Source organism: Tachypleus tridentatus, chromosome 7 (genome assembly GCF_004210375.1).
Source record: "Tachypleus tridentatus isolate NWPU-2018 chromosome 7, ASM421037v1, whole genome shotgun sequence".
Lineage (NCBI taxonomy): Eukaryota > Metazoa > Arthropoda > Merostomata > Xiphosura > Limulidae > Tachypleus > Tachypleus tridentatus.
In genome coordinates, this window is record NC_134831.1 from 79,888,648 (window position 1) to 79,903,012 (window position 14,365).

The following is a 14,365-nucleotide window of genomic DNA, read 5'->3' on the forward strand; positions in this document are numbered from 1 at the left end:
TTTTTAGGTTTAAACTGTGTGATATAATTTTTATAATAAACCTTAGGCCTATTGGTTTTAGGTGCTTCATCTTTTAGCATTTAAGTCGTGATTTTTAGGTTATATAAAGTAATTAGAAAACAACCTTCTGCGTATTTGTTTTGTTTTTTACAAATCTTCAACCCCTAAGATTAGTAAGCTATACAAGTATCAAAAGTCAAAACAGTAACAAGTGTGGTTTCTATAAAAATAAGACCTCAGTAATTTACAGATAGAAAATAAGAATAAAATATATTTCAATTGTAGTCTTCATCAGTCACAAAGTTTCACGTGGAAATTAAAAGCAAATGAAAAAAGAACAACTGAAAAACAGCCAAACCTGTTAAAGTCATTTCTGTTTTATCTGTTTTGATACGTTTATACTTGTAATAGGTGTTGCATTATACCATGTTTTATGAGCTTTCCAAGTCAGATTTAAAACATAATGCATTATTTCTTTTCTCCCACCTTGTAAGTTATTTTTACTGTGAAGTTTGAAAACTAGCTTGAAGAAGAAAGCTTATAGCAATATTTTATTTACTGAGGTTTGCTTTCAGCGATGAATATTATCTAAAAACTAGGTTTTATGAGCGAAAATATTGTTTGTCAATAACATTATATAATTCTTGTCGCAATTCATTGAAATTTGTATATAATATCTGCAAATATTTTACTTCAATAGAGATAGTTTACGAATAAAAATTGCTTTTAATGAAATAAGCATGTTGGGAAATAAATATTTCACCAATGATATTCCAAATGTTCGCAATTTCAAACATTTCATGTTCATGAAGTTACCCAACTAAAACATAAAACATATAATATATTTTTCTAATTCGTAAACTTCCTTTGTTGTCATGAACAACTACCAAATAAGAAACGAGGAATAATAATTTAAAGTACCCATCAACTTATTTTTGTCGAGTCGAAACGATTTGTAGCTTAGAGTTTCATCTTTGTAATAACAATGATAATTTGTAAAACATAACACAGAACAGACAGTTTTCTATATAATTATACAAAATCTAAACTATGTTTATTCAGTTCAGCCAAAAGCTAAACAGGCAGTCATTTAATATGACAAAAACATTTTTCCTAAATATAACCCCATACATTCATGTATGATTAGTTATGTACACGTTTTATATATTCTGTAGGAAGAATTCATAATTATTTCCAAGCAATTTTCCCAAGTTACCACTTTCGTCTTCATATTTTATATCTTTTTCCTTTTTTATCTTTTCTTTTCTGGGGGTGATATAAATCTTAGTTATTTTAAGAAAATATTGATTGGTACTGGACTTTTTTCATAAATCATAACCTTGGTACGGAAATTTTAAGAACACCAAGTTTAATCTTTTATCAAAAGTTCTCTAATGGATGTTTTGCCTTATTAGAAATAAAACAACCTAAATAAAATTTTCTTGTAAAAAATATAGGTGATTGAAGTTTTCAAAATTGCCCTGTGTGTATTTGATTACGTAAGATATTTATTTATAAGCCATATTTCATTAGATCATTCTAAATAAAAAAAAAAGAGATATAATTGGCGAGTGTAACATTTTGCTAAAAACATCAAGATTTATCACTTTGAAAACTTTTTTTCTTCCAAATTCATAATATATGTTCTTTATTTCTTCCTCTAGTAAACGGCGCCATATTTAGAAACTCTCAAAACCTCCTCTGAAACTACCTCTAACACTATTGGTCTTTCTTATCTTTTTAGAATACTACAACAATTGTCTACAAAGTTACTAATAATTAATTCTTTGGAGAGTGGAATAAATAATAGTATTTAATTTTAGTTTAGTTTGAAGATTGTACAAATTGCGCAAAGAAAACAATATCCAACAACTCTTTAAACAGTATAACTAAAGTTTAGTTATAATAAAGAGTTGTTTTTACACAAAAAAGGCAATCTGTAAACTTCCAAATATTCTGTAAGAAACTTAACCTAAGTATTATTTATGAAAAAAGTTACAAAATACAGTTATATTGTATAGTTTTTAGTAAGCGGTACAAACAATTTTGGAAACATGACAACATAATGGAAAATTTTAGGTTCCGTGATATAACTTATTTTTCTAGTTAACTGCAAGAATATATTTTAACTGGAAACAGCACAGCTTAACCCTTAGGAAATTGGTACTGGATCATCAATTTTTCTAAGAAACATTTTTCAGAGTCGTCAAAATGTTGATGAAAAGCGTTAGGACTTTACCCTTCTTGTGTGTGATGACAAAGTAAAGGATTTTTTACTTGTAAGTCGTAACCACGTTAACCTTTTTTTTCCGGTAGACAATAAGATCTGCTTTCAATATGCTAAAATATTTTGTACAAACACTAAATATTTAATAATTCAAAAACGTTCCCATCTCAGTAGTTTAGCAATAAGTCTAACGGTTTATAACACTAAAACTTGAGTTTAGATACCCATGATGGGTACAGCGAAAATAGCCCTTTGTTTAGCTTTGTGCTTAACAACAAACAAATATATTTTTAAAGTGGACTCAATCATAATTTTTGATAGTTCATGTACCCTTTCTTATGAAAAGATGGACAAAGCGATATTCATTGGTAAATGATAAGGATTTTTTGTTTTTTGTTCGTTTTGTTATTAACAGTATTAACCTACGTTACCCTTATGACGTAAAAATTTATTCTTCAAACTTTTAGCTATGAGAATTAAACTGGGTGTTTTTTTCTTGTTTTCATAATACCTTTGGATTATTTTGATGTAATGCAAATTATATTTCTAGGAAAGTGGAGAAATATGCCAAAAGAGTCAAATTCGTGATGACGAGAAACTCAGTTGAAATAAAAGTGTATCTCAGAACGGCTGGTATGGATATTAACACTTTTACTGATATGGAGAGAAACAACGTTTCGACATTCCTAGGTCACCTTCACCAAGGAAGGTCGAAACGTTGTTCTCTCCTTATCAATAAAAGTGTTAATACTCATACCAGCCGTTCTGAGATACAGAGTCAAATTCTAGTTAGAAGTATAAAGGCTTATCCCTTTAGAAAGGGAGATAGTGAATAGCGAATGTTTTGATGATTCAGATCTGATATTCATAATATCAGACCATCAGTGTTTTTTCTTTGAACACATCTCATGTTTGTGTGCCTCTCGACTTTATTTTGACACCCCTTTAGAAAGGGAGATAGTGAATAGCGAATGTTTTGATGATTCAGATCTGATATTCATAATATCAGACCCTACCCATCAGTGTTTTTTTCTTTTAACACGTCTAATTTTCTATATGCTTCTCGACTTTATTCTGACACTAGACATTTCCGCTTCCAGTAACTACCATCGTAGAGTGTGGCCTCTGGTTGTGCTCACTTCACAATAAGCTGTCTCTGTCCCTCACATCTGCTTGTTAACTTGGTATCAGATCGACACTCAAATAAGAATATATAGCGAGTTTAATTCTTTGCTTAGGTGAGCAGAATCAACCAGATACAGTTACGTTATTATGAAAGAAGGTTTGTTGTATATATCTCTTTTATGATAGCGTGTTGCAAGTCGCTCTAGAATTAGCCTTGGGGTCCGTTTAAAGCGCAGTTCTTTGATAAGTACAGATTTTTGTTGTTGTTTTTTTCCTCATTAAATGTTCTACAACTGATGTACAAATAAACCTAAAGATTCACTACTAAAGTTAAAGCTGAAGCTTAAAGTCCAAACCTATCATCCTTAAAGGACTTAAGTCTAGAGCGTGTATCTATGTCTTGTTGAACTAGCGTTCTGTGTTGGTTCACAAATAGTTCACTACTTTGAATAAAGGCCCGGCATGGTCAGGTGGTTAAGGCACTCGACATATAATGTGAGGGTAGCAGTCGCGGGTTTGAATCTCCATCACACCATCATGCTCATCCTTTCAGCCATGGAGACGTTATAATGTGATGGTGAATCCCATTATTCTTTGGTAAAAGCGTGGCCCAAGAGTTGGCGGTGGGTGGTTATGACTAGCTGCCTTCCCTCTAGTTTTACATTGTTAAATTAGGGACGGCTAGCGCAGCTAACCCTCTTGTAGCTTTGTGCGAAATTCAAAACAAACAAACAAACTTTGAATAAAAACTATTTCCATAAACACTTTCTGGCGTTCTATTCCCCAACCAGAACACTGAGCACGGTGTTTTCTTAATTTCTCCTGATTAGCTCCTAATCCTGATTTCTACACAGGCAATTTTCCTGATAAAAAATAGTGATGTTTGAAGGTTGTAAAAATTTCACTAAAAGTTATCAAAACTAAAGCTTTCTAAAATATGGCGATATAATGTACTTTCGGATAAGTTACAAGGTTTAATCTTTGACAGTGGTGTATAGTATTCACAGACATACACCAATTACGTACAAATCGAATTAAGATTCAACTATTGACAAAAATTCTGAATTGCCTGTGATAAAAAGTCCTATTAAAAAAACTTTTAAGTTAAAAAATAACTAGTAAAATATTTTCACCTGGGGCAAACACAGTTCCATAATCCAAACAGGCAAATACAAACGAATAACGAAGGCTAGCAATAGAAAAGTATAGCTTCATAAAGATGGTTTATTAAATTGTTTTCAGTATTACTCATTATAACTGCATTTTAATAAGTATTCATACAGTCAGTAAAAGTTTGTTTGCTTGTTTTTAATTTCGCGTAACCCTACACGAGGGTTATCCGCACTAGCCGTCCCTAATTTAGTAGTGTAAGACTAGAGGGAAGGCAGCTAATCATCACCACCCACCACCAATTATTGGGCTACAATTTTACCAATAAATAGTGGGATTGACCAACACATTATATGCCCTCTTGGCTGAAAGGGCGAACATGTTTGGTGTGACGGTAACTCGAATCCGCAACTCTCAGATTACGAGTCGAGTGCCTTAACCACTTGGCCATGCCGGGCCATTGTATAAAAATAAGAATACACAGTTCAACGTACCTGTAAGAAATTTAACGGATGTAATTATTACAAATACAGTAGACATAATTCAACCTGGTTGCATTTCACTTCTGTTATGAATCATCTCATGCTCTGTTCACTACTACAAAAAAAAGTGGAAGTCGTGATGTTTGTTTTCCTGCTAGGTGGCGAAGGAGCTCATAGCTAGTGTAAGAGTTATGTGGACTTTGTCAGTAAATTAAATTATGACGAGTCCTTAAACCATGTTACATTTCTTAAGTATTATGCAAATGTGGCAATCTGTAATAGATTATCAACTAACAAGTAATCAGGTGTCATCAATAACTGGAGGAAAGTCAACACTAGAAAGATAAGTATGTTTCAAGAATAGTGAGTTCCCGAAATGGTATAATTCATAGGACACAATATGCGTGGCAAATAAACTCACGGATAGCTTTATTCTACTGTTTCGTAAGTTGTAGAATAAGGAAGAACACAGCTGACACTTGATGAATTATCTGATGTTCCCACAACTTCACATAACACTGGATTTGTTTTGTATGTAACTTGAACTTATAAACGTGATAACAATACAGAGTAATTAAGACTAGCACTTTTTTTTTTCTTTACTGGCGTATGGATGTCGTTACGAGACTTTCTATACAACTTTATATTCAAATTCTTGTAATAAGGTGTTTAAGTTAGATTGGACACATCGAAAATCGGAAAAAAATGAGACTATGTACCTATGAAGATTAACCGAAGAACACGCTCACATCCAGATCTACAAAATCTCATTACGTAGCCAACCAGATTCCAAATTTAGAGATGGAACCTGAATGTGCCACTTTTCTACATGTATGCCCCCCCCCCGCTAGTACAGCGGCTAGTCTACGGATTTACAACACTAAAATCAGAGGTTCGATTCTGCTCGGTGGGATCAGCAGATAGCTTGATGTGGCTTTGCTATAATAAAAACATTCTACATGTATATGGTCATTGCACCAAAAGACACAAATTGCTGTTCTTAAGAACGTTTTAACATATCGGTAAGAGATATGAATGCCCTTGACTGCGCCTGTAACTTAAAATGCCAAGGATTTATAATCTAACAAGACACCAAAATATGGATTACAAGAAGTTGAAAAATAGTATATACAAGTACATCACAAAGCTCACATTCTCCACCTCTAACACTAAGGTAACCAAGATAACTGGGGTCACTGCACTTACTTTCTATACATATGACCCAGAATCTCGCAGTTACCCAAACAGTTACTTGTGTTTAATTAGTAAAACTAATTAAAATATGCTTCAGGTTATCCATCACAATAAAAAAGTGGATATTCAGACTCTAATTTTGCCCTAAGTTCAGACGACTCTGACTTCCTTACACTCGCTACAATTTCCATGAGAAACACTGAAAAATTACTAGAGCTGACACCTCTCGGCCTAATCAAAACGTAAAAGAAAAAAAAATCAGACCTCCAACTTAATTCTTTCACGAGGAGATCCAAAGTATAATACATGTCTTAAATGTTAATGGGTTTCATAATGAAAACCACAATATGCCTAAGCCGGCTTGAGTTATTGAATTCTCTAGAAATTCTCTGATAATCTTTACTTATATTTCAGGAAACATTCAGCATCTTTTAAAGATATCAAACATGGTTCTTTGTTGTTGTTTTTTACTTTCAGTGCATTTCATCGGTTATTTCCTGCTCTTGGAACGTTGTCTTTAGATGTTTTAATCGATTCAAATTCCACGTTTGGCTTTACTTTGTGTTAGTTCGTTTCAACACAAAATCGCAAAGCAGCAATTTAAAGGTTTGGTGTTTTGTATTGCAGACAAGAACACTCTCGTCTCGAGCTATATGAAAACTGGTCGAGAAGAGCGCCTAGACTGGTTATTTCATATAAAAGAAACAAATGAAATAAATTTCAACCAAGTCTGTTTTATTATTGTATTTTCAATTTTAGTAAGTACTGGTACAGGTTTGTTCGTTTGACTCAGGCCAAAGGTCACCATGTAACGTCCGTGCTTCGCCAAATGCAGCATTTGTAGGCCTCCCCAAGGGAAACTTTCTGACCCGGAACCGAAATATTTCTAGACCCACCTCCAAAAATACTTTGCAAATTAATTGAAATAGCTAACTGCCTAATAAACACACTAGCATACGAAATGCTACTATTTACGTACTTTAGGAACATTTTATAGCGACTAACTGTTAAGTGCAGTATTTTCAGTAATTTCATAGCACCAGATTTTTAAATATTCCTATTTCGCAAGAAATGTTGTAATGCAGAGAACTAATAGAAAGGACAACTCGCAAAACAAGTGTGGCTTTATCAACTATCGACTTTCAACTAAATACTGAGCCATGCAAATATATCCCCTAGTACAGAGCTGCCAGCTGTTAGCAAAATTTCAAATTTTCTTCGAGTACAATATATAAGTATGTACATTTTGAGGAATTATAAATTTTCCAAAATTTAATATTTAACAAATCACAAAGTTTCACCTCTTTATTCTAAATCCCCTAGGTGGCGCATGTCAGGAACATGCTGCTTTCCTCATCTCCCTAATATGAGGCACTAATTAATTGATCTCTACTTTTATACAATTATCTTAATGGAAATAACCTAAAATTATTAATGCTTAAGGTTAGAAAATAGTTGAGATTTTCAAATTGCTTAAAACTAATACAAATAGAAGTATATTGTTAAAACGTACGACTTAATAATTTATCAGTTGTAAACATTGAAGATCAAAAACACATGAAAGAAAATTTAAACAAATGTACTTGTATCAATCGATAATAATCCGTTTATTAGCATCGACATTTCCATTGAATTTAATGTGATAATTAAAAATCTGAAGTAAAACCAACAAACTTTAGTAGGCTTCATACTAGCTTTATATTAATACAATTGAAAAGACTTTAATTAGCAAGATTTCTAACAAATTAATACTTTCTTTTCTGTGATGATGAGAAACCCACTTGAAGTAAAAAGGTATTATCGAGACGACTGGTATGGGTAATAGCACTTTAATTAAAGTGGCATACCAGTCATTTTGAGGATATATTAATGCTTTGTTTTAATACGCAACTGTTTTAAGCTCATAAGTCTCATAAAATTTATTTTTTCCATGATAAACGAATTTTTATAATATATAAAAAATATTCTTTACATGACTATTTATTTGTACAATTAGGCCAACAGATATTTCAGAAAATAAAGGTAATAATTGGTGATAAATCCACCCAAGAAGTTGGAGATTTTTATGTAAACGAACTTGAATTTTCCTTCTTAACAATTAAAATTAATTAAAAGAAAAATACAAATAATGATTAATTGTTTGTTGAATTATCAAGGTTTTCTTGACACTTATCCACCAAAACGTATTCTGAAAAAAAAAATCAATACAAATACAGTACATTAATTAGGTTTGGATTTAAATATCGACAATCAAACATTCAAGATTTTAATTAAACAGACACTTTTAATTTTGAATTTGTACGTTTTTAAGTTCAAAATACCAATATCTCAAATAAATTTTGCTACAATGTCTTGTACTCAAAAATGATTAAATATAATAGTATTTCTTCAACATTACAATAGTGTTTACACACAGCTCATAGATTCGCTTTCATTTTTCACAAAAGACGTTTCATCTATTGTTTTACAGTACAATCTTCTAGTCACCGATATTATGAGATTAACTATTGTTTGTTTGTTTTTAATTTCGCGCAAAGCTACCCGAAGGCTATCTGCGCTAGCCGTCCGTAATTTAGCAGTGCAAGACCAGAGGGAAGGCAGCTAGTCATCACCACCCACCGCCAACTCTTAGGCTACTCTCTTACCAACGAATAGTGGGATTGATTGTAACTTTATAACGCCCCCACAGCTGAAAGGGCGAGCATGTTTGGTGCAACGGGGATTCGAACCCGCGACCCTTAAGTTAACTTTTGTACTGAACATCAAGTTTATTAAAAAACTGATTTCTTAACTAACTGTCGAGATAACCGTTTTAGCGTTAGCACTAGTACGTTTACTTCTTGTTAGCTTAACTTCTCACTATAGCTAATCCAAACTATGTAAAAATTCCTTATACCGTACAATTAATTTTTCCGGATACCATACTTAACCTTTTTGTTACTTTTTTAACTCTTATCATAGTGCATGGAGTAAATAACTGCATTTGAATTAAATATTTTATGACAAAGCTGTTAAGTCTATTTGACGCCGTCACTAATTTTCAACTAATGACCAAGGGGAAAGGCATCTTAATTACAGTCTAGTTCGTAGTAATTTATTTAATAACAGAAATAAACGATCTTATAATAGCAAATTTGTTTGTTTTTAACTCAACGTTTTGCTTTACAGCTTCTTCGGAAGCGTGACTAACAAACAATACGAAAGTCGTTTTTAATTAGTATTAAAATGTCTTGTACACCAATATGCACTACAGAAATTAATTAAAATATTTTCAAAATTTGTCGTTTTGAAATTGGTATTTAAATACTGTAGATGTTATGCGGTCAGCCACAGTTTATAAACTGAATATTTCACACTTTCGACTAGGTTAACTTTAAAATCGTGAACAACTTCACAGTTGAAATGTTTTTATTGTAAGCAGTTGAAATGTAACGTTTTAACCCATGAGTTTTCTAGCTGCGAAACATATACTATTGACAACAACTGCAAATTCGAAGTGTAACAGCTGTCCTTGACAGTGCGCATTAATTATATATATTTAACAAAGGTGCCGGTAAACTATTAAAAAAACATTAAAACTGTAACACATAAAAATGTAAAGCACAGCGTTTAATTATAAGGATTGTAACAATCAGAAACAGAGGAAGTTTTTTCTTCTGTTTATGCCAGTTTCACTTCGTAGAGTTTTAACGTTTTTTGTCAACTGTGGGGAGTTTTTGTTTCTTTTAAATATTATAAACGTGGCAGTCCATTAAATTCAGCTCTTCCAATTTCCTCCAAGGCCTCAGAAAGTGGTAAGGCCAGTCAGGTTATGACTTGAGTACTGCTTCACAGCATATATAGCTACGACTTATGAATTAGTATTGGCTTCTCTAAGCCTCCCAGTGGTATGTCTGGGGACTTATGCTGCTAGAAATCGGGTTTTGATACCCGTAATGAATTGACACAGATCGACCTTTATGCTTAATAACAAACAACAACCCTTAATACATTACGTTGTGTGTACGCAGTATGCATATAGTTAAAACGGCTCAGAATTCAATCTCATAGCTTTAAATTTTCAAAACTTTTCTGGGGGCATTCCAACAGACTCCATAGAAATAACGAAAAAGCAATGCCTGACCATTCCAAAATTGCTTCCTACGGCAATGTTATCTAAATAAAATCATTCAGTTATGTCAAGTTTGATTATATTTTACATACGTTATTTTTTTTTATTTCCAACCATATTTTATTATATGGGTTAACTTGGTTTACTCACAGCAACCAATTTCCCAGTTTAGCTAGTAAACAAACAACTACCACTTTCTCTTGAGATTATTGACGTAGCAATCATTTTCCAGGTTTTCGCAAGAAATTTCTGAATCTAGATATGTTATTTGTTTAATTTTGCCTTTCGCGCAAAACTACGCGAGGGCTATCTGCACTAAAGATCCTATATTAAGCAGTGTAAAACTAGAGGAAAGGCAGCTAGTCATCACCACCAACCGCAAACTCTTGGGCTACTCTCTTTACCAACTAATAGTGGGATTGACTGTAACATAACGCCCCCATGGCTGAAAGGTCGATCATGTTTGGTATGACGGGGACTCGAACCCGCGACCCTCAGATTGCGAGTCGAGAGCCCTAACCATCTAGCCATGTAGGGAAAAAAACACTACATAAATGTTTCAAAAAGCCATTATCCACTTAGTCTTGCTAGTTAAAAGTGGGAAAATTTGACAGTGAAATTACTGTTATTATTCAAAAATTAGAAATACTAACCCTAACAAGCTTAATAGACTTCTGAAGTCAATTCACTAGATTTCACGGCACAAAGTAGAGAATTTTGAGGACATTTTCTTAGTTTTGTTTATATTCGCACACATCTACACATGGAATATCTGCTTTACTCATCCATATTTTTAAATTGATAAAAGCTATCAAAGACGGTAGTTAATAGCACCCATTTCCAGTTCTTACTTTGCAATTCTAATTATAAACTGGACTTGACTATCACTCTCAAAATACACCCACGAAGCGGGTGCGAAGCGTCTGTATTTCATTCGGCAACGGAATGCGAAACAACCTGCCAGACAACGTGTGCACTAATAATTATTCCACACTCAACCCATTTCAAAACGGACAATAAAAATATTAATTTTGGATGATTAATGAAATTATTCATTTTTTCCCACTTTATAATCCAAGTTAAACCCTCTAAAAGGTTGAAGATTATACTAAAAAAAACATTAAAGACTAGACCCTTCAAAATGTAAGGTCATAGGGAGTTTTTTGTATAATTCGTAACTCCACCAATTTTAATCGCACGAGGTTTATAATTTCTTTTAAATCATGTGATAATGGATTATTTTGTAAAACGTAGCCCAAATAAATCTATTTCAATCAACGTTTCATAAACATGGCTTCATCATGGTTAGTAATATAACAACCCATAACCCAATAAATATTTCTGGCAATATATGAAGGGATTTAAAATGTCTCAAATGTTTACCATTTAAGACTAAATCTAATATTTCCAGCCAGATAATATTCTGATAGGCTATAACTCGGTTTATTTTGTTACAGAGGTGTTTTAAATTGTTTTAAAGAATGCTTACATAATAAATTAAGCACTTAAAAGGTTAGATCCATTTAACCCTAAATAATAGTCATTAAGCAGAATTGATATGAAAATTTTCACAAAAACATTATACAGTTGAAACCGTTTTGTAAAAACTACTTAGTTGACTAGAAAACGAACTTTCTGAAAAATTACAGAGTTAATATTTGTGAAGATGAGAAAAAACTGATATTAACATATTCTCCAAGTAATTCTCTCTGAATAAAAGTTTGTTTTTCAACAGGACCATATCCCATTAATTTTCTTTGAGCTAGTTTGGCAGAAGGCAAATTTAATAGTGGTTAAATTGTCAAAAATACCCAGGCTTAATCGTTTGCATAATTGAAAGTATAATGAAATTTTGATTTAATCTTTGTTAAAAAGAAATATTTTCACAATAAAACACCAAACCAACACCCTCATGATATCTGATGACTTTATTGCACTTTAACAGGTAACCGTGTAAATATTTCTGGCACTTGATGTGATCAAATTTATTATTAAAATGCCAAGACTTGAGTCTTATAAATTTTATGAGATGAGGTTTTGTTACGCTAGAAGCACCCTAACATTCCTGTGATAAGAACTAACCAAGTGAAAATTTTACAAATAGTTTTAAATAAGCCTAACTATTCTAGCAGAAAATAAATCAGTGAGAACATTTAAATAAAAGATCGAGTTCTTTGCAATCCTAAGATATTAGATATTTCATACCCCATAGCAGACTAACTTCTTAAATACAAAACTGGAAGGTGGTCAAATATTTAATTCTTTGGAAGCATGTACTTTGTACTACAGTTTAGGTAACCTTGATGACAAGTCACACTATCTCTTTCCACTTAAAATATTTAAATATTCCGAACGCTGAGAATCCTACTTCAAATATATATATATATATAAAATTAAGAAATATTATTGAAATTTGATGGAATAAATGAATTACTTTCAATTACAAATTAATAATATTTTACTCCATAATAGATGCACAATTTATAAGAAATAATTGAATTTGTTGAAGCTTTCTATTTCTTTTCTTCTTTACATTGTTATATACTATTTAAAGTACTTAAAGTATGTGATCTGAACTATTAATATTTTACCCGAATTTCAGTTCGTATGTAAGAATGTTAGTTTTAATCTTTTTCATCTTCAAAGCATCTTAATGTTTTCAGTGAAATATTAATAAAAGTTAACTTTAAGATTAATAGTATTCATATAAGGTATTGGTTCTATGAATATGCTCAAGACAGATTAACTGCATTGTAACTGTAAACAAAGTTACTTAAAACAATCCCAATTTGCATTTAGTTTACCAATATAGTTAACAATGAAATAAACCTTCACATGTTTATAAAACACACAAGCGCCTATATTACTATTACATAAGAAAAAGTGTGTGGCTACCAGCAGATGGCGTAACATAACTAAGATGAAAACATTCAAGTCCCCATTTATTTTTAGAGCAATATTAAATACCCATTTTTAAATATACCAGATCATACCATTATAAAATAACATTCCCAGGATATAGAGAAAAGCATCTTACCCTTTAGTTTTATGGGTTTTTTTTTGGTTTTTTTTGCTACTGTACTAGCCCTTTTTTATCTTAACGTTTAGGCAATATACCTATATAACCACAAAGCAACAGTACAAAACATTAAAGATTTCCATTTAAAGAAAAGCAACCTTTATTATTATTAAAACTACTTCTGGCAAATAAATATTTTTGAACCTCTGCATTTAAATATATCAAATCAATTGTAACAGCACAGAAAACAAAATTTAACAAAATCGCTGTGGTTACTTTACTCAAAAGTCAAATTCAAGAAAAGACTGATAAATCACAAAATATATATTTTAAGCACAACTATTCAGTTTAATACTTTCCAAGATATAACTACATTTAAAAATGAGTTTTATTCAATTTTAACCATCAAATCAAGTAGTTTCTTATATTACTTCCTATTGTTCAAACAGCATGATTTTTATTATTTTCTTCACCACTGAGTCCTTCCATTACACTCAGGTATCATTTTTCTTAGTTTTCCTTCTTACTACAGAAAATTTCAATTTTACTTTTTTAAAGGAATATTCACAAACATGAGAGTTAGCATCATATTTCACCAACTTTTATACAGATAGAAAATCTCTTGAATGTCCTCACATGCTCAAACACTTTACCTCACACACATTGAGTGTTGAGACGTTTCATATTTAAACACAGTGAAAATTAATGTCAGCACCTAAAAATCTGTTGTTTTTTTTAAGATCAGATCCTGTAAAACTAATCCCACTGTGAAACATGTTCTTTCACAATGTAAGTGATGTGTTCTTGAATACACTGCAAGTTTTAGTTTCTAAATTTCATTTAGAAACCTGTTGTTTCAAGTGTTGTAGAAATTCATAGTAGGAAAAAGATGACTCAGACCTATCATCCACCATATGTTGAAGAAATCTGTACTTCTCCTTACTGTCTTCCCTGAATAACAAAAATTTAAATCAAACATTCTGACTGACCAACTGGCAGATCACTAAAGCTTTTGGATTTAGACATTAACAATTAAAAGTTCAATACTTTATCTTAATATGCTTGTTAGCTAATAGCAATTATTTAAAATAAGAAAA

General features: G+C 31.8%; 1 protein-coding gene across 5 annotated transcripts in view; it reads right to left on the minus strand.

Moving 5' to 3' along the window:
- Window positions 1-13,410: 13,410 nt before the first annotated feature.
- LOC143256055 (protein transport protein Sec24A-like) overlaps window positions 13,411-14,365 on the minus strand; it is a 56,092-nt gene continuing 55,137 nt past the window's right edge. For all 5 annotated transcript variants that reach the window (XM_076512706.1, XM_076512705.1, XM_076512707.1 and 2 more), the window contains one exon: window positions 13,411-14,219. In XM_076512706.1, coding sequence (XP_076368821.1) covers window positions 14,105-14,219 — 115 coding nt within the window. In that variant the 3' untranslated portion in view covers window positions 13,411-14,104. The remainder of the gene's footprint in view (window positions 14,220-14,365) is intronic.